Here is a 21,395-nt window from a genome sequence, read left to right as displayed (position 1 = left end):
ACCTGCTTGAGATGCGTCTGTGGATGCATGACAGGGTATGGTTGGCCTTCCTGACCGCATCCCCATGCTGCTGGTCCATGTTCATTTTGGCATCAGTGATGACTCCTAGATCCTTTTCTGCCTCTGCACTGATGAGAAGGGAGTTTCCCAGCCTGTAGGTATGCTGCTGGTTCTTCTTCCCCAGGTGCATCACCTTGCACTTGTCAGTGTTGAATCCCATCCTATTCTTATCTGCCCACCCCTGTAACCTCTTTAGGTCCGATTGCAGCCTATTCCTCCTTTCTAGCGTGCCCACTTCCCCCCACATCTTCGTGTCATCTGTGAATTTGAACAGGGTGCTTTTTACCCCCTCGTCCAAGTCACTGATGAAGATGTTGAACAGTGAGGGCCCAAGGACCGAGCCCTGGGGGACCCCACTGCCCACATCCTCCAGGTCAAAAATGACCCATCCACCACCACCCTCTGGGCGTGGCCCTCCAGCCAACTAGTGACCCATTTGACTGTGTAGGTGTCGACAAAACAGTCTCCTAGTTTTGTAATGAGAATGGGGTGAGAGACAGTGTCAAAGGCCTTCCTAAAGTCCAGAAAGACTACATCCACTGCTACCCCTGCATCTAATGATTTTGTGACCTGGTCATAGAAGGCCACCAGGTTGCTCTGACAGGACCTGCCTCTAATGAACCCGTGTTGATTGCCCCTAAGCATAATCTCCCCTGCTGGCCCCACGTGGACATGCGCCAGGATAATTCTCTCAAAAAGCTTACCCAGGATCTTGGTAAGACTGACTGGCCTATAGTTTTCCGGGTCCTCCTTCCTCCCTTTTTTGAAAATGGGAACCACATTGGCCCTTTTCCAGTCCTCTGGCACCACGCCAGAGCACCATGAGTGCTTGTAGAGCCATGCCATGGGTCCTGCAATGACCTCTGCTGATTCCCTCAGCACTCTGGGATGGAGATTGTCAGGACCTGCTGATTTAAATACATCCAGTCCCTCCAGAAGTTCCCTGACTAGGTCCTCACCAACCCTAGGCCTGGGTGCGCCTCCCCTGGGTCCTATGGGGGTCCTGGTGGGGGGTGACCCAGTCCCTGCTCAGAAAAATGGAGGCAAAGAAATTGTTAAATAGATTAGCTTTGCTGTCTGGTGCAATGACCAGATTTCCTAGTGTGTCCTGCAGAGGCTTCACATTACCTGGTACCTTCTTTTCACGTATGTATTTAAAAAAGTACTTCTTGTTGTCCTTGTTCCGGGTCACTAGTCCCAGTTCCATCTCCGCCTTGGCCTTCCTGACCGCCCCCGTACAGCCCTCAGTAACTGAGGTATAGGCCTCCCTGGTAATGGCCCCTCCCTTCCATTGGGTGTATGCCTCCTTTTTAGCTAGGAGATGTTCCCGTATGCTTTTGGTGAGCTGTGAGGGGTTTTGCACCCTCTTTCCCCCTTTGATCCAATCTCTTCTTGAAAACCTCCAGTGAAAACCTGTGTCTTCAGGCACTATGCCTTGTACTTGTGTGATAAGGTTAACTACATAGTTTTCAGAATAGGTTACACAAGCTCCTGTATTGGATAGTTCGGATAGGGATGATCCTGCCTCAAGCAGGGTTTTGGCCAGTCCCTTCCACCTTTGCTTTTATATGGTTCTGTGATTCTGAGGTACAAAAGCAACTCTTCTGGGCATAATTAATCACACTAGGAGTTATTCATATATATATACACTAGCCAATTGGCCATCAAAAATGATGGGGAGGGAGGCGGTGATGGAGTGCCACCACCCAGTTCCCCTCACCACTGCTCCACCCCACAGCACCACCACCTCCCAGGCACAGGGGAGGGGGGGAAGCTTGCATGCAGCAGCCACAGCCACCACCCAGCGCCCTGTACTGCAGCCACTGTGCGTCCAGCCGCATGCAGCCCTCTTCCCTCCCCCCCACCCCGGCTCCCTACTCTCCCTCCTAGCTGTTCTTAGGGCCTGGCGGTGGGACGGCGCCACTGTGCCCCCTGCCCATTCCTGCTTCCCTCCTCCCTGCTGGCTTTTTTTGGGGCCTGGCGGCAGCAAGGCCACAACAACAAGGCAAGGCCCGTGCTGTGCCACCAGCACCCTGCGCTGCCAGGAGCAGGGTGGGCAGGAAGCTTGCCTCGCCGTCCCTTCCGTCCCACTTGGCCAGCACACTATGCTGCCTCCACCTCCAGGGAGCAGGGTTGGGGGGCAAGGCCAGTGGCGCTGGTCCGTTCTGTCCCTACCATCATGGTGGCACTCTGCTGTGCTGCCACCTCCTGTCTGGAATGCTCTTGGAGCGCTCTGATTGGTTGTTTCACACAACCAGTCAGAGTGTAAATAAAGCATTAGGGACAGAGAGACAGACAGACTAAGGCTCTTAATATATTTGTGTGTGTGTGTGTGCCATCTATGTATGTATATACACACACAGAGTAAACCTTCTTTACTTTGACATCAGATGCTGTTGGATACTTTGAAGCTATTGTCAATCCCCAGCTGACCCTCATTCTGCCCCCAGTTGTGCATGTAGCTGGGACTGCTGCCCCAACCTTCTGCTTCTGCAGACTTGCTATCCCAAGGCCCGGCTGTTCTGCATGCCCCTGCCCCTTAGGCACTCCCAGGCCAATTCCTGATCACTCCAAACTGCTCTCAATTGTGCTGACCCCCAGTTGTACCAAACTGCTGTTTTTTGGGCTACATATGGACCACAGCGTGGTTCCAGCGGGGAGCATCATACAATAAGAACCAGGCTAGTGATGGCCTGAGGGAGGTTGGGGATGCATATCCCCTGCCATGCAGTATAAGGGTGAGAGATGGCTGGGCCAGCAGGCCACAGGAACCTGCCTCTGCAGGCAGTGCACCACAGGCCTGGGGACCTCCAAGCCACAGGAAACCCTGGAGCTGGGAGTGCCCAAGGGGGGAGGAGCACATGGAGCAGTCAGGGCTCAGGACAGTAAGTGCTAGGGCAGCATTTCTGAATCGGTGCACTGTGGCATGCTGGTGTGCCATCGGGCATGTCCAGGTGTGCCACGGAATCAGGGGGCATGGCTCCAGCAGGGCGTGGCTACAACCAGCGCTGTCATCGCCGGCCCATGCTGCCACTGCACCGTGGCTGGTCCCGCGCCAATACTGCTCCCACCCCGCTCTGTGCTCAGCTGGTGTGCTGTGGGACGGAAAAGGCTGTGTAAGTGTGTTATGGGACAGAAAACGTTGGGAAACGCTGTGCTAGGGTACAGGAGACTCTGCAGGGGCAGGAGGTGGGGACAGCAGCCCCAGCTACTTCTTTTTCTATTTTTTTAAGGAAAATTTTTTGTGTTCCCAGCCAAATCAATTCCAAATCTGTGAATTATTCAAGAACCATATGTGGCCTTGCTCCCGGCAAGCATCCTGCACCCCACCTGAGGCTTCAGATGCTTCCAAATCCTTTGGCAGGCATCCTACCTACAGGGCCAAGCCCAGAGGCTTGGGGTTCAGATGCCCCTGAGATTTGCTGAAGCTCAATCATATGACTGAAAGAGCAAAGTAGGGAAGAATGTCTCATTTCCATAAAGTCAGAGTATAGCCAAGATCTTCCCACTGGAAGTGAAAGTGGGAGGCTATCTATGCATTACCTCGGACAGGGTACTGCCCCCTGCCGAGAAAGTGGTCTTCCCCTAAGAAAACCACCTTGTTGGTCATGGTGTCTCCCCTGAACAGATTTAACTTTATTAAGCATCAGAGAACAAGAATGACAAGGCCATAAGGGAAATACAGTGTGCCTAAGTGAGGGACTAATATAAGAGGGATGGGGGTGAGGAGGGGAATGCAATAGGTTACATAAATACAACATTAGTTGTCTAAGCCCAAGGGTGGGAGGTGGGGTGAGGGAGGGAAATGGAGGGGGTCATGATGCTGAGAGAGAAAAGAAGATAGTTAAAAACAAACCTGTACATAGGTCTGCAATGGTGGAGGGGGCGAGTTGAACAAAGAAGTCACTCAGTCCATGGAGTCCTATTGTGGGAGTCCTTGCTGGGTGGGGTGGGGTGGAGTAGCCTGTGGTTGAGAATAGCTCTCAAAGTCCATCAGGTGCAGAGGGGGTTCAGGCAGGCTGGGTCCAGTCTAGTGGCAGTCAGTCTGGCGGGGTTGGCATACTGGCGCTGGTCCATGATGTGTTCGATGCAGATATTGCCGGAACAGCACATGGTGTCAGACACCACTTGATCTTAGTCAAAAAGCCAAGCAGTCCCAGCTACATGCACAACTGGGGGCAGTTTTGTGGGACCGGAGATGGCAGGTCTCCGGGGTGGGGGCTTAGCAGGATCAGGGGGCTGTAGTTTGGAAAGACATTTCTGCATTTAGATTGATCTAATCAGAAAAAGGGCCCCTAGATCATTGCAGCTGGTCCACATTGGAAACTTTTTGTGCTATATCCCATGACATCTGCTTAATTAGTAACAGGGATAACCTCTCACTTTGTTCTTATCAGTTAATAAGGTCTGCACATGGGTGAACTAAAGCTGTACATGCCCATAGTAATTTGCATACATGCAGATTACTATTGGTACAGTTATTTCAAGCCACTTATTTCGAAGTTGATATTTTTTTAGTTCCTTGTGTTTTGAATTAATGAGGTTTTACTATAAAATATATATAATATTGTGTATGTCTTTGTCTCTAATTTTGCATGCCTTTCAGTTTCTTTTACTTGTCCTAGACAAGTGGGTTTTTGCAAGCATGTAGTATGGATGTATTTAGATTGAGCCTTTGCTGAAGTATTCTGTAGCGGCAGGGGTGCATAGGTTTTTTAATGGAATCTAGCATTCCTTTGTTCCATCAATACAGTTGCATTTTAAATATCATGCTTAATACAGGGAGCACATTGACAAGATTACACTGGAGGCAAATAAGATGAAAGGAATCCACAAAATTAGTTGCAACTATAAAACGCTAATTAATTATTAATTATTATTTTGGGGAATGAGAAATCTGTGCAAATGAGCATTCCCTCTGCCTCTCCTGTATATTCGTTCCATTCAGTAAGGTATGGCTGCCAGATGATGTGAGAGCAATCGTCTGTATCCTTGTCTCAGGGCTGGCTTAGCACCGCAGCTTTCCCACAGCATTGTGCCATTATCTCTGTACCCTGTCAAGTACATCGTTCATTTACCAGTCATCCTGCTTAAAAGGCTCTCTTCCTATTTGTGGGTTCAGCTTTTCAGGCTTCAGAAATAACTCCTGTTTTCCCCCTCTCTCTGCTGGCCTATAGACACCTTGTTGCTGGGTGACAGAGGGCAGTTTGTCTTTCCTTCTTGCCTTTGCTCCTCCCCTTTCCTTTGAAGCTCCTTTGCATCCTGAAGTTGCATTGGAGGGGGTATGAGGCAGAGAGGGGATTCACATGGACTCTGCAGAGAGCATGCTCAGCTGAAAAAGCACCAGGCTGGGTTTCCCTCTGTCTGGGACCTTGAGTTTCACACTGACTTTGCAGAGGCGGAAATGACACAAGAAACACCTCCAGTGCTCTTTTTCAGTGAGACATTCTGACATGTGACCAGAATAGACAGCAACAATCTTGATATCTAACCATGCCCACTTCTCCATCCTCTAAGGCTGTAGAGTACTCTTGAGTGGTGACTGCTTCATGGACAATGGGGACTAGGGCACAATACTGCCAAGTGGGTAGAGCACCTTAGTGTTTTTTAGCTCTGCTGCTATCTTACTAGATGATCCTGAGCAATGTCACTGGCCCTCCCTGTGCCTCAATATCCCCATCTGTAAAATAGGATTAATATAGCTGATTTCCTTTTTAAAACATGTTGAAATCTAGCAAAACAAATGCTATGTAAGTGCTAGCTGTTATCATTAGGATTTCTATATGGGGTTAATAGCTCAACTAGTAACCTGCTGAGTAACTGGAGGCAAATAATGACACTCTTTCATGTTGTTGTTTTTCCCTCTGTGAAGTGGGATGCCAGGAGTGTGGACTCAAGGAAGGGCTGATGGGGCTTAATTAATGAATGTGCTTAGAGCAGGGATGGGCAAAATACAGCCTGTTGACCATCCTGCTGAGGGATTTTGTCTGGCTTGCAGCAGGTCCCTCAGTCCCACCTGGTCCAGGCATGGGGGCAGGGGCAGCCTGGGCTGTGGTACATGTGGCTAGTCTCGCTGCCCCCAGGTGCACATTGGGGCTGGAGCAGCACAGCAGCTGGATCACATTTCTTGGCAGCACTGGTGGTGGCAGCTCTTTCGAGGTGCTGTTCCTGCTGGCCCATCTGTCCCACATCCACTGCCAGAGGTGGGATCTGTGCAGGCAGGGCGCCCTCCTGGACAGCTGGGATGGAGCCACATGTGGGTGGGGAGCCACATCCAGGAGCAAGATGGGCATGCAAGACAACATAGGGCCAGGCCTGGGCCCAGGCCTGGGCCAGAGCTGCGATCCACTGTCCACATGTCCCCTTGACAGAATCCATTTCCATGAACAGGGGCATGCGGGGAGCAGATTGTGCCCATTGTCACTGCCCCAAGATCCTGGTCCAGGCCCTGGATGCAGCTCGCCACCCAGCTACAGACCCACCCCTGACTGCACACCTTGCCTATGTGGCTCCCAGCCTGTATCCAGGGAGACTCTGGGATTGTGGGGTGGTGACAGTGTGGGGCCAGGGCAGAACTGCTGTCTGCTCCCTGCACGTCCCTGCCCACAGAACCAGGGCTGTGCCTCGGCAGCCCTACACTGTTACTACCTTGCAATCCCGGGGTCTCCATGGAGACCAACTGGGAGCTACAGGCGATGGGCACATGGCCAGGTGGATGGGATGGGATGGGGACAGGGCTGGGAACTGTGTCTGGGGTCGGGGCCAGAATGTGGGGCCAGGGCCGGAGCAGAGCCATGATCTGCTCCCTGCATGACCCTGGCTGCAAAACCAGCACCCATCGCAGGGACTTAAGGCCAGCAGATCGTGGCTCTGCCCTGGCCCCAGCCCTAGGGTGACTACCTTTTAAAAATGGAAAGGTGGTGCCCCCTGTGTCCCACTTTCGGCAGCCTCAAGCAGCCCCTTGCAGGCTCAAACGCTGTCAGCCTGCAAGTGTAAACTCACTGTTTCCTGTGTTTTTCTACAGAAAACAGAAAACCCAATTCCCTGCGCAACACTGGAAATCCAGGCAGCCCAGGGCTGGGACTTGAGATTCCCATTCTGAGACTGTGCTACCCAATTAGGGATGTGTGGTCACCCTACCCAGACCTTGCCCTGCACTGTCACCACTCGGTGACCCCATCCCTGTCTCTCCCGCCTGTCCTGCTCCTGAACACTGCTCCCTGCCTGCCTGCGATCCCATCCCACATAATGGGTTTTGGTGAGCTGTCGGTCAGGGGAGGTGGTGGGAGGTTAACCTGGTCCACGACAGCTCACCAAACTCCCTGCGGGCCTAAATAATTGCCCACCCCTGGCATAGAGTGATGGTAGTGTTAAGATATTACCCACAAAGATCCCTGCTTCTCACATAAAGTGATGGTGCTAAGCAAGGGACTAATCCAAATATGGAGCACAGGAATATTCAGTTTTCTATAGGATCCTGTTACACTGTGCCTCTTCTAACACTGGGAGGATCTGCAAGTGAACTGGACTAGAGGCAAGCGAATCATGCAGAGTTCAGGACCCCCTTGCCAGTGACCCCTGGTGTATCCTTGGCAAATCACTTCGTCTTTCAGTGCCAAGTTACACTTAGACCATACTAAATCTGTGGAATGTTAAGGAGTGTTAATGTTAGAATGTGCTGTGAGCAGTCACACATGAAGGCTAGGGACAGAAGTTACACATAAAACAATTTAAGTGATCAGAAATCGGTTTAAACCTATTAAAGAATAGAAGTTCAGTACACATAAACCAATTTCAAAATGGCTGAAACTGGTTTAAGATCAATCTGGTTGAATGTAGTATCAGACTTAACTGATTTGGTTCAAACCAATTTATGAAACTTCTGTCCCAGATGCCTTCCTGGTTCAGGTTAAATCAGAGTCCCCCAGCATCCCAGCATTTTACAGCCCTGGGGTGGGCTGCACCATCTGCTCCAGAGAGCAGGGCTGGCCCCACCCGTCTGCTCCCTAGCCGGAGCAGTGAGGGCTTGCTCACTGGCTGGCGCACTGGCCCTGCCCTCAGGCAAACCCTGCTGTGGCCTGGGGCCAGGGAGGGGGGTTAAACTTCCCTTCCCCCAAGCACAGAGCTGCCCTGCTGGTTTACTTAGTGCTGGCTGTGACTGTGGACTACGAATTCCAGAGGTACCTGGAAGCAGGACAAGGAAGTGATGATGAGCAACCCTGCAATGTCCTGCTGCTGTGATTGTGGACTGCAAATCCCAGAGACCTCAGGGGCAGTAGGAAAAGGAAGCAAAAGTCCATGCCAGCTACATGCCAGAAAGCTGTGCTCTAGCTCCTCCTAGCTTCTGGCTTCAGTCACTCCAGGCATGTGACTGCATTTCCTGAAAAAAAGTGAATGTCTGTTCATTTGCTTATTGGTTCAATCTTTACAGCCTAGACTAACCTGAAAAGACATAATCAATTCAGCCTCAGGCTTGTTGACTGTTTGTTCTTAGCATAAGGGTTAGAACTGTTTCTTGCCCGCACAGCTCTGACTTGCCACTGAAGCTAGGACCTAGGACACCTGGGCGTTATTCCTGCAGGGGTGGAGGGGGTGGGGGTGCTGGGAATGATGCACCCTGGGATGCTGGAGGACTGCAGATTGCTCATTTCATCTCCATGGAGCAGACTGAAGTTACCCTAACATGAGCTAACTCTAATCCTGACCCTAACCCTGAGCATGGCCTAGGGTTAAGCCTTGCCTGAAATGGTGTAACTTAGAGATACTCAGAGGACACTTAGCTTGAGTTAACAAACGTACATGTGCAGACCCTCACATTTTATGTGCCTAGTCTAAGTGGAACATGTAACTTCATCCTCAGTCTTTCCTCTGTATGGCTGAGATAGTAGTACTGCATGACAGCACAATGATTCAGTGAGATAAAAATACTTTAAAAACACTTTGTGGGGAGCTCCTTTATTTCAGTGATAAAGAGCCTGGAAGTGCTGCCAATGGATTGTATGTATTGTGTTTTATGTAGCTATGAAACTGGTGCTTTTGGGGAGAGAGGTGTACTATACCTTTAAATTTCTAAGCAACTAGTGTCTGTGTACAAAGTTCATCAGACATCCTGTTCTCAAAGCTTATGACAGATGTATGCATGGTGCTGTCTTTCAGAAAAACTTTACTTTCAGTTATTCTTGTATAAAAGCCATTGTGGCTGAAGGTATTGAGTCAGTCTGTACATATGAAGAAGCAAAGCAGGGAACTAGCGTAGTTCCCAGTTTAAAACTGGTACAGGAAGACTGAGACTAATAGGCAACCTCAGTCCAGCACACATCTCAGTATCTTCATTAGTCCTAAGGGAGACATTACCATTGTTGCATATGATCTGATCTTAACACAATGGGTGTTGTGAGATGTGTCTAATAATGAAAGGCTGGATTTTTCATCTGGGAAGCGGGGGACAGTGGGTTGCCCCTAGTTGTGGGATTCTGCCTAAACTAATGCTGTGTTCCAGGATAGTCTGTCCTATAGGCTGGCTAGATGAACACCTTGCTGGCTAGATGAACACTTTGCTGGGGTCATTTGACCCCACTACTCTTTTCTGCCATGGCAGGGGTCAGACTTGATAATCTGCTCAGGTCCCTTCCGACCCTACTAACTATGAAACTATAAGTATAAGGACAATAAATCCATCTTCAGCACTTCAGGCTCCCCCAGACTCAGGATCCTGCTGAAACATCAGGAAAATATGCTGAAACAACAGGAATATATTCAAATTTCTCACCACAAGGTTTTTCCTGAGATCCTGAAACTTGATTTTGGTATATAATACATAAGAAGACCAAACAGATCCAAAGGGATCTGTCTGCTTCTGTAATGAGTATCCAGAGATATGGGTTATATGGAATTTGTGCTGTGTTTGAAAATGGCTTCCTACAGATCTTCTGCCTTTCCACTCTGGACAGGAGGGTCTTTAGGGTGATTCTGGCTGTTGAGGTTGATAATAGGTACCAGATGCTTCCACCTCCAGGTGCTTGGTCTAAATGCAGCATAGTTTGGTCATCAAAGGCTCCGTGTCTAGTTGGGAAGAGACATTAAGTGGGTGTCCCTGGGGGTCTGTTTGATATTTTCATTAATGTTTTGGATGATGGAACTGAGTGTACTGTTAGCAAATTTGCAGATGACACCAAGTTGGGTAGAGTTGCAGATACTCTGGAGGGCAGAGCAAATATACAGAATGTCCTGAATAAACTGAAAAAATGTTCTGCAATCAACCAGATGAAATTCAGCAAGGACAAATGCAAAGTCCTACTCTTGTGGCAGAATAACTACATATACATACAGACGTGGGAATGATCGACTAGGCTGCAGTACTGCAGAAAAGGACTGAAGGGTTATAGAGGAGTGTAAGCTGAATATGAACCAACGGTGTGATTTTGTTACAAAAAAGGCTAGCAGCATACTGGGTTGTCTTAACAGGAGTGTCACTTGCAAATCAAGGGAAGTGATCCTTCTACTCTATTCCCAGATAGTGAGACCACACCTGGAGTGCTGTGTCCACTTTTGGGCCCCACACTTCAAGAAGGATGTGGACATTTTAGAAAGAGTCCAGAGGAGAATGACAACATGTTTTGAAGCCTGAGAAACATGGCATATAAGCAGCAGCATAGCTGGGGATCGGGGTTAGCAGGGAAACAGCCACAGGTGCTACATCTGTAGGGGGGCTCAAAAATAGCTACTGCTCCAGTGGTGGCTGATCACACCGCTGTCAGCACAGTGGCTGCTAGTGCTGCCTAGTGGGTCACGGCTGACCCAGGGGTGGAGCTGCCCTGCTGTGCCTCTGCATTCAAGGAAAGGTTGGAAGAACTAGGATTATTTAGTGTGGAGAAGAGAAGACTGAGGAGGGATTTATTACCAATCTTCAAATACCTGAAGGTTGATTATAAAGGAGATGGAAATAGACTCTGTGGCTGTGGGGGCCAGGACTAGGAACAATGGTCACAGACTGCAGTGGAGGAAATGTAGTTTGGAAATTAGGAAGAACTTTCTGACTATGAGGGTGGTTAAGCATTGAAACAGGCTGCCTAGAGTGGTTGTGGAATCTCTGTCCTTGGAAACCCTTAGCGTTTATATAGTACTTTTCAGCAAGGAGACCAGGAAGTGGTATTTCCTGTAGACAGGTCAGTGTTAGCCTGCTCATTCTGATAGGTAGGATACTGAGGACCAGAGAAGTTAGAAGACTTGCTCTAGATCACAATCAATCCCATGGCCACCTTGCCTCTCCTTGGAGTTGACATTTACTCTGTGACTGAAGCTATGAGAAGGATGTTGTGTCCCAGGGAGAGGCCATCTAGTCTACTGAGTACCAGGTAGATGGATGGGGCAGGCTGTGGGAGGGAGAAACATGCACTGTCCCATTTTTCTAGAAAGAGATGGTTTGAGTGTCCATGGGGGATGGTGAGAATAAAGCTTCAGTCTTTTAGATTTTAAGATATAGGACTTAGGTTGAGAGAGGACAAAAAAACCCCCATGTACGTGGCCTTTTATTTAGAGGGTTAGATTTTGGATGGAAACAAATGACATGATGGAGAGTAAACCCCTTGGATTGATTGTTAATGATTTGTACTCTAGTAGCACCAGAGATTCCCAAAGCCTTCATGAAGATAAATGAACTAAACAACACAGCAAACCCATGAGTTGGGGCTGCAGTATTATTTCCGTTTTAAAGATGAAGAAACTGAGGCATGAAGATGCACACAGAGCGCACAGAACAAACTGGCGAAGTCAGAAATTGAACCTCAACTGGCTGTTTCTCAGCTCTGTCCTGTAACCATTTGATATCCCTTCTTAGCAATCTCTCCATGCAGGAACAAAGAGCCCTAGGTACCCCAGTGTCATGGCATGAAGACTTATGGTGGCATGTTTTCCACTGTAGACAAGAGGTGGTTAATAGGCTTAATTTTTACACTTCTCAAACCTGATGTCATCTCCCCCTCCCCCCCATATCTCTGGTTGCTGTGGCAGCTGAGTAATGCAGAAGTTCTGCCTGAAAAAATGCTTCCTCCTTATATGATACTGTACATATTGTCATGGAAATTGTCCTCATTTCCCCGGAGCACACTTTAAATAACACGAACAGCAGTGCTAATGAGCAGAAAGATAGCTGCAATCCTGCCGTGCAACTTGACATACTTTATCCGAGTCTGAATTCCCCTTGCTCATCATTGAGCATTTTAAAGATCCACTGTAATAATTTGCTTTCTCTCTTTGGTCCAGTCATATTGCTCTTAGCACTTGGTAATATAAGGTTAGCTTTGACTGAAACCTTGATATTGCAGCTATGCCATTTTTCACTGCCAAATATCTTAAGAAAAGCAAGTGTCTCCGAAAGGGTAAGTCATGATATTTTTAGTTTGTTGTGTTGTCTAACTTGCAGTCATGGGAAAGGATTTATTCTGTATTAACATGCAAAAGGAAAGGGTCTATTCGTGCTTCAGTTTGGTTAGCAAAAAGGCTTTTATTATGATCTGTGCATTTTTTATTTACGATTCCAATGTATATTATTCTGTATTTTACATTCAGCAAGCTGACTAATCAGGAGAACGCTTAACTTTAAAGGCTGCATGCATTTTCTGCTACACATATTGATCTCTTATTGGAGAACAAAAAACCAAACAAACAGGTATTTTTTATGTGAGTTAGGTATGCTTCTGAAAAATACTCTATCATTTTCATTTGCCTTAACAAAAAGGACTTGCATGTTTGTCTGAATTGAGTTGATAACCTACAACAGATAACAATGCAAAGCTGAAAAAAAACATTTCCTCCTTGCATCTTTCCTGCACTGGGAGAGATGAATGCACGATTTTACATAGGTTTTTGGTGGTTGTGATGTTTCCATTCAGAGTAGCCGTGTGTGCTTCCCTGGCAACATAATTGTCTTGCATTCAGATAGACGTATAGCTGTCTTTGAGAGCCTTTTGCCTCTAGCATTATAAAAATTAGCATTGCTTTACACTTCTGTATGAGGAATTCCATTAAAATTGTGTTCTATATATTATTGCCCTTGTTCTACTGCTTATTTCTGTATTGTAATATTAATTACCTAGCCTTCAGTCTGGACACAGATTCTGCACTGAGGAGAATGATTACTTCTCCTAGCGGGATCAACCATCAGTTCCACAAGATCTGTTTAATGTACCTCTCAAAGTGGTTATAGCAGGCACATCCTCATACCAACCCTGAGGCTGTCTTCCCCAATCCATTACTTGAATGGATGTGGGCTCCAAGGAAAAATTAAGAAGCAGAATCATAGGTTTTAATAGGTGATTTAAAGTGGAACAAAGGATTTTTAACAAATGAAAATTCTCCTTTTCACCAGCTGCTACTGTGTTTCTAGTCAGGGTGGTACTGAATAAGAGACCACACCGTTAGAATTAGAGAAGTCACAACATGAGACAGAGAGCTAAGGAAACCCATTTCCATTTGCTTGGTCTGATTTTGTATTGATGACTTTAAATTCTGTGGAGATCAAAGCTTATATACATGTGTGTCCATGTACATGTGTGTGCATATACATATTCAAAAAGCTCTAAGACTTGTGATAACAGAGTGTATATCTGTTAGAGAGAAAGAGAGGAAAAGAGAATTATTACAGTTAAATTATTATCTAGAAGTAATAAGTGTTTTGATCCAGGTGCTTGCTCTAGGTGTTAAGGGGAGCATGTATGTGCACATGTGCAGAAGTCCACAAAAGGACACGGGGTTTTTCTCCTCCCTCTTTCCAACCTGTGCTGGGGACAGACAGACACCTTGGTTTAGTTCCTCCCTTAGTTATGTGGCCAATGCTGTTGCCTCCTGTGCCCTTGAGTGGGCAGAAAAGCAAGCTGAGCCTCAATGAGCAATGGGAGCAGGCAGGTGCCCCAGTGCCCTCAGCAGCCACCTTGGCCATGAAGTTCCTATAGTTGTGGAAAGATTGGGCCCTTCCCAAACGTCATGGGAGCAGTGTTTGTGGTTTGGCTTAGCGCCCAACCTTGTGCAGCTATGAGGAACTGTGAAGAACTGGGAAGAACCCTTAAAAGGGCACTGCGCTTGCAGTACCAGCTATGGAGGGCTGCGTATGACTTGGGCTTTCCAGTACTGCAAAGGTCAGCTTAGCTAACGATGACAGGTCTCTTGTCCTTAGTGAGTCAGTAACAATACACGTATCTTCAGTTTGCAGCATGCCAAACCTCACTCCCTCAATGTGCGAGTACCCTGCTGGTACCTGGGCCACATCCCTGATGGCTATCCCCAGCCTCCAACACACACTACATTTAAAACAGACCTTTTAAGAAGTTCAATTTGCTCTTACTCTCTACCTTTCTGCACTGCTTCTAACTGCTCCACTTTCTGGGGAGACTGGGTGGGGAGGTACCAAAATCAAATAGGAGAGCCTAAATCCCTGCTCCACAGTGACTGAACTAGCTGAGTTTCTCTCCAGACTGTTTAAGGGAAGCTGGGCTCCTAGGAGTGTTGAGTATCTCCATCCAGTTATATTAGACATCCCTGCTACATCCCCCTGCAGCAGGCATGTTGTGTGTAAAGGGGTTTTACTGTAGTCTGAAGAAAGAGGATGCTTTTTCCAGTAAGCAAATGTGATTGTTGAAAGGCACTGAATGTTTGTGCAGTTGCGTTCAAGTGAGAGTAGCCTCAGGCTCCGTTGGGTCCATCCAGCTCCACTGGATCCATCCTTACGCACTGTTTTCCAAGTCTCTAGACAGAAACACATATAACAAGCCAGCAGGAGCAGAGTTGGGTGAGTACTGCCTGACAGGACTTGAAATGCCTGAGGAGGAAAGGACTGGGCCGTCAGGTCCAGAGAGGGGGAGGCCAGGGGACTAACCTCATTAGTAGAAAGGTGGTGAAGGGATAGATATCATGATTGACCTGGAAAGGTCAATCCACTGTGGAGCTAGCAAAGGGCAGGAGCAAGGTCCCCATCTCCCAATTCAGTTCTGTGGATGGAGTCTTGAGAGCCATGGTTACCTTGCTTTTCTTGGGATCCAGTCCTTTGTCTTTCCTCCATTCTTGGCATCATGTCTTTGTTCCTGTTTGTACTAACCTGCCATCCCCATCTACCTGTCCCCTTTAAAAGGGAATTACAAAGCAAGCACTCTATGGCCTGTTTTTGCTGCTTAACTCCCTCCCACAGCCATGTCTAGTGAAATTCTTTCCTGGGTCACAGGCTATGACATAATTTTAGCCCTCTATGTCAGATATCTGTAAAACCCAGGACTTTAAAAATTTTAACAGAAGCACTCAGCGAACAGGCATTAAAATCTCTTTACTATTGGGTAATAAGTGACCATTCCCTGCAATCCTGACCAGACATGTCCCATTGACCTCTTACAGATATACCCAAACATTTCCCTTCACCAGCTATCAAGGCCACGAGCAACAAAAATTTCTTCTCCCCAGTTTGTCTCTAAAACCCATCACTCTTTCAGAAACACTTCCACATTTCAACCTCAGTGACAGACTTGGTGTGCCTTTTTTTGCCTGCACTGTGTTAATGAATTAAACAGCGTTTGCATGCTCTTTTGGGTGAGATATGTTTGTCTCTCTCTGCATCCTGTCCAGTGTTTGTGGTCCAAATCCTGAATAGTGCTGAAGTACTTGGCTTCTAAGATAGCCAAATCCTGAAAATCATTGATAACATAAAAGCTCCTATTGATTTTATCTGTCTATTGATACCGAGGGGGAAAAGAAATTTCATCTCCTTTTCTTCCTTAATTCAAAAAATGAATAATGTACGTTTTATTGCCAAGCATGCCCAGTACTAGCACAGCCATAGACTTAGAGGACCTCAAACCTGGGTGACTGAGGAGCAGTTTCTGTTTCTAGCAGACAAGCAAGACAAGTGTTACTTTAAAAATAGGGAATGCATTTACTCACGCATTTACGAGGGTTGCTGGTGTGATCAGCAAATGAAGTTTATGAGGAAATATTATGTGCAGCAGACACAGGGAACAGCTACCACTGACAACATCTCTGGCTGCTAGCCGGGAAGAGCAGTTCTGGTGATGGTCAAGTACTGTCACTCTACCACAGTACAGGTTTCCCTCGCCAGCCGCTGGGGTTAGGTTCCTGCCAGGTTGGCAAGACAAAAGGCTTAGGGGGAAAATGGTAGGTGGCAGGCTGATGCACAGCCACAAAAAACCATGGTTACTCAAAACTGTATGCCATAGTAGCCAACATAGTATATGGATACTCAAAACCATGGTTGGCAATAGAAACCTGTACAAAAATGACGACTCTCACAGGGCACCATCACATGGTCAGGGGCTGGGAAATGCAGAACTCCATCCTGATGGAGACAAAGGGGAGTCAGTGCCAAAGTCAGAATTAAAATACAGGGGCTCCTGGCCATGTTTCATTCCCCATAACTGCTGCCTTCTCCCCCTGACTCCTGGGGATATATATGTTGCTCCCTTCCTTGTGTATGTGAGAGAGGGTATGTTCAATGAAGGGAGCAAGTGAGAGAGTTTCTGTGAGAGGAACCCTGCTTCCAGTTATGCCTGTGGTTGGCCAGGGCTGGGCCTGGGAGAGTTTTGGAGTAGCCATTGTGATCTTTTAGGAAGGGGGCCAAAACTTCCCTACAGTGTAATACAGTTTTGAGCAGCAGCATGGCCCACTGTTGTGCATAGATGGGATGGGGGCCAAGTGGAAGTGTAATACCAATGCTAGTCCTGTCTCTGGGGAGGTCTGGGAGGTACCTTTCCCCTTCCTCTGGTGGATGACGTAGAGAAACCAGAACAGATCATCAGGGCTGGGTTAAATTTGTCTTGTTGCTCCCTAAGGTATTGCAGTTCTGTGCACAGGAGGTTCAGTTTCTGAAGTTGGTGTCTGACTCCTCTCACCAGAAACCAGTGTCAAAGTCCACAAGGTGCATTCCAGCACAACCAAGCACCCATCAATGGGGCCTGAAGTACAGGTTGGCATTTGGCGACACAATTGGAGCTTAGTACTGGGCAAGCTGGGATGGAGACTGGACACTGGCTGTGGGGTCCTGCAGTCTGCTGTTCAAAAGAGCAGAAAGGGCAGGAAGCAGTGCATAGCTCTCTTCCAGTCCAAATAGTATGCAAGGGCTTGGCACGGACACCTAGGAGACACGTTCATCATAAAGTAAACAGTTTAGGAAGCCATGTGGATCCAGCGCAAGGCTTTGCTATTCACATTGCTAACATATAAGCAGTGTCTGGTATTATCCAGCCAACAGGCTGTGTGGGCTTCAGGCCACTGCCTCCACAGGGCTCCATGACTCAGGTGCCAGTGAGCCCAGCACTGCCAAGCAGCACAGTGGTTGGGTGGGAGTGCTGGCAACACGCTGCTGCCCTGCTCAGTGAACCATGCCTGTACTGGTAAGAGAACAGCAATGATTTCAGCTCAAGAGGTAGAGTAGTCCAAGCTGCCTGCTCCCCAGAAGCAGGAGCAAGGTGCTGTGTAGAGATGGAGGGCGTAGAGAGAAGCAATGTCACAACCTGCACCTGAATGGCAAAAACACCCCTTGCGCAGCTTGAAAACTGCCATTCAGATACCTAAAGGTTAATAGAGTTCTATCTCGGTGCAGCAGTGCCAAATTAAAGCAAGTTGTGGAGCTTTATTCCTACCCTGCAAGGAAGGATTGATTAAAATAAGGTTTTAATTCCCAGCTCTGCCACTGATTTCATGGGCAAGTTACTTCACCTGTTTGTGCCTCAGATCCTCATCTACAAAGTGAGGGTAAGATTTTCCTATTGTGAGGTGCAATCCATTATTATTGTTGAAGTACTTCCCTACTGAGTCACTTTGTAACTTGGGGCAAGTAATTTAATCTCCCTGTGGCACATTTTCCCCATAGCTTTAGTGGAGATACTAATACTTAAAACTAAAGGACTAATTTTTTCCATATGTGCAACATAAATTTCCTGTCTTTAATGCTGCACAAGCAGTTTATAATTTCCTCAGATTTATTCAGTATTCTAAATTTTTACGCAAATTGTTTCTGTATTCGAATCTTGATTTTTAGGTTAGCTGCGATGACCAGGCTGTTAATAATTATTTTCTAACACATTTGAACTGGAATTTGAACTGGGTTGGCATTTTTTGAGTAGGCATGTTGGAAACAAAGTTTCGCTCATATTTGTGAGTCCCAAACTTAGTAAGATTCTGTTGTGAAGACCTGTTATCGATGCATGACTACTCCTGAGCATCGGGCTTTATTTGGAATGAAAATTTAACAGATTATCAGCACTTCGGGGTGTATAGGAAGATTTCTGCCTGCACAAGCCACTGATGCTGTAATCTATGCTTATTTCTAAATAATAGTAATAATTAATAAGTAATGCTTGTATCCACAGTTGCTTAAACCCAATGGGTTATAAGAAACAAGTTGAGGTGACTGTTAAATCCTCCTCATTACAACTGTGGTGTTGCTGTCCCTGCTAAGTGAGGATGTAGGGTGTAGCTCCAGGTGCCAAAGGTCAGTCTTCAAGTTTGAAGGTTGGGGCTCTAGATTGCAGAGCAGAACTGATTTTGGCAGCATGATCTTCTCATTGCTGGGTTTCTATGATGTTTGAATAAAAATACTTGTTATATACAAGCTCTCTGTGCTATTTCTGAAAGGCCAACACAGCTGGCTGCAGACATGCAATAAAAGTGGCTGCTTGTGGCCCTGCCATTTTGCTTCTTCGCTTTAGTCACATAGTCTATCAGCTGCTTGTAGGCTCAATGGATTTCCCTCCATTAAAGTGATACCAGAAGAGAGTGGAGGTGAAAGCAATTACTGGAAATAGCATACAGTATAAGTGTGGAGCTAGTGAATTTTCACTAAGAACATTTACTGTTGGTTAATGTTTGCTTATACATAAGATTCTTCCTTGATTTACTCTTGACACCTAATTTCTTTGCCAGCTGCGAGCTTTCTGAAAGTATAAGGTTAGAAAGTGATTTAGATTGTAATGCAATCAAATATTCCACGCTGTTGATCAGCTTGAGCTTGTTTAATTTGTTCTCACAACTTCTCTTCTTTCTTCTACTGTGCTGCAATTTTTCCTTTTAACATTGTTGATGATGGGAATTTTGTGTTGGTCTTCAAGCCCCACCAGTAGGCAACAATGTGGAAAATCTCTTTTCTGAAAGTGGATAATGTATATGAATTACTTAACTTCACCAAATACTATGCGCTTTCATTCAGTGATAATTCTGACGCATTTTTTTTTATTTTTGCAAGAACCCCTCTGGCTAGCAGGACTGTCTGTGTTCAACCTTTTGGTAAAGTTGGAGGCTGGCGGTGATATTACACTGTTTAGGATTGTAAGTAAAAGTGATGAACAGATCTGATTTGCTGAATTTCTGCACCATGGCCATAGCATATTTTGAGTTTTATTGCATATTCCTTAGCCTACCAATAAATGTTGAGGATAGAGTATCAATTCCTGCTCTTAGATCTCCTCCTCCTGCTCTACTGTGCAGCACATCTGCTTATTTCATGTAAGTGTCAACACAAAGTGCAGCTTGGTTTTCTCGCACATTTGGCAAATTATTTGTCTCTGTCCTACAGTGCACATCCACAAAGTACTGATGCATCAGTTTGCCAGGTGAATGCAATAAACTGAACTGAGGCCTTCTGGTGATGCAGTAAAATGCAAACTGAACCATAGTAACTTTATTTGGCACTCTTAATCAGTTTTCCTGGTATTCTAAGCCAATACAAAAGCCAGACTTGCCAAGAGGCAATAAGAATGGATACATTAATGGATCAAGATTTGGATCTAAATACAATGTAGTTTTAGTGCAAGGGAAGCCTTTGCAGGATTAGGATTTCATGGCTAAACACCACATGCATGTTAGCTGGTAGAGCATCCTCATCGGAAGCAAAAACTGCTACAACTTCTGATGCCCTTGCTGGATTATAACATTGTCTGTCATAGAGCTGGCATTATAAAATTAAAGAGCAGCACTTACTGGTTCTTTGTTTTCATCAGTTGTTCTGGCATTTTTTCCTGCTCAACTTCTTGCAGTTTTCCATTCAGCTTTCAAAGGCATTCCATTCAAGTCCTGCAGTAAGTGTAGCTTTAGGCCCTCATTTCTAGGTCTTGACATCCTCTCACTGAGTGCTTTTTCAGTGGCCCCTACAGTTGACCATAACCACCTTTGATTGTCTTGCGGCTGTAGGTATGGCCCTGGATTTCCCTGGGCATTTATGTTTGCTCCAAATGATGCAAACACCATTGTATTATTGTAGCTTCAGATCTTGTTGAGGGTAGTGCTTTGCAAGATGGCTACCCGAGGTAATCAGTTTCTCAAGGGAAGCTGGTGTATGCAAATCTGGCAAATTTACTTTCCCTTATGGCAACATCTTTGAAGTGTTCACCAGTTTTCTCACTAATAAAGTGTCTTTCACCACACTACTGACAAACTAGCAACATATCACTGTTCTCAAATGCAATGGTATTTAAAGTAGCTGAAGCAGAAATATTGAAGAAACTGCTGTCCTCTGGACAGACTTTCGTTGTGTAATTGTTATATTGTCCAAATGTGCACAAACAGGGTCTACATCTTATCTTTTCTTCTTCTGTTCATCCTTTCCTATTTGCACAGTGCAGTTCATTATGAATAAAGTGATTTTCTTTGTTTTCATAATATTCAGCGGCAGCTTGCTTGTTCTGCTGACTTTAGTGGCAACTTGGTAGCATTTTCCGTTTGCATGCTGATGGATGTCCTGCTGGCAGATTTTTTGTTCTTGGTTGTCTGTTTCAATATTTTATGCAAACACAGCAAGAGTAAGGATAGATAATATGTATTTAAAATGTTAAAATATAGTCACCTGATCAGCTACTTATAAATTAGAAATAAAAATGTAGTGACTTGAGCCATTACTTATAGCCTAAATTATTTTTAAAAAACCCCAGAATGATTAAGAAAAACAAAACAATTGCAGTTAAATATGCTTAAAAGGCACACATGCAAGGTTTATTTGAAGTAGGTGGTGTTAATGTGTCAGATGATTCCAGTGGATTTAATGTGTCAAGACAGTTCTGTTTTGCATGAAGACTCACAGTGGACTAAACCCTAGCACAGCCTGCTTGCTTAAGAGTTCATAGGTGGCACACAAGTATGTACTGCATTGCATACTACTTTTTCTATGGCTGCTTCTTTATTTCTCACATTTTTCAGACACTGTGATTTTTGAATTTTGTGCAAATCTATACTCTCTAAGCCTTAAAATGGTACATAATGTGTGGGTTTGCAGTAAGCACAAATACCTTAAAATGTTTGTAGATTGTCTACTCCTTAGCTTATTGGTATATAGATTTAATCATCCCCAC

At 46.1% G+C, this 21,395-nt stretch overlaps 1 protein-coding gene across 5 annotated transcripts in view; it reads left to right on the top strand.

Moving 5' to 3' along the window:
• ARHGAP22 (Rho GTPase activating protein 22) overlaps nucleotides 1–21,395 on the top strand; it is a 306,841-nt gene that overhangs the window by 182,573 nt on the left and 102,873 nt on the right. Inside the window, exon 1 of one of the 5 annotated variants that reach the window (XM_090057612.1) lies at nucleotides 12,371–12,437. The exons of 3 other annotated variants lie outside the window; for them this stretch is intronic. In XM_090057612.1, coding sequence (XP_089913738.1) covers nucleotides 12,386–12,437 — 52 coding nt within the window. In that variant the 5' untranslated portion in view covers nucleotides 12,371–12,385. Of the gene's footprint in view, nucleotides 1–12,370; nucleotides 12,438–21,395 lie in introns of those variants that run through there. One more of the 5 variants, XM_090057613.1, reaches the window with a different exon arrangement.

The sequence above is a fragment of the Crocodylus siamensis genome, chromosome 7 (genome assembly GCF_052110815.1).
Source record: "Crocodylus siamensis isolate JL-2025a chromosome 7, ASM5211081v1, whole genome shotgun sequence".
NCBI lineage: Eukaryota > Metazoa > Chordata > Crocodylia > Crocodylidae > Crocodylus > Crocodylus siamensis.
Note: the sequence above shows the minus strand (reverse complement) of the source record. Positions and strands in the feature narration are given on the sequence as shown.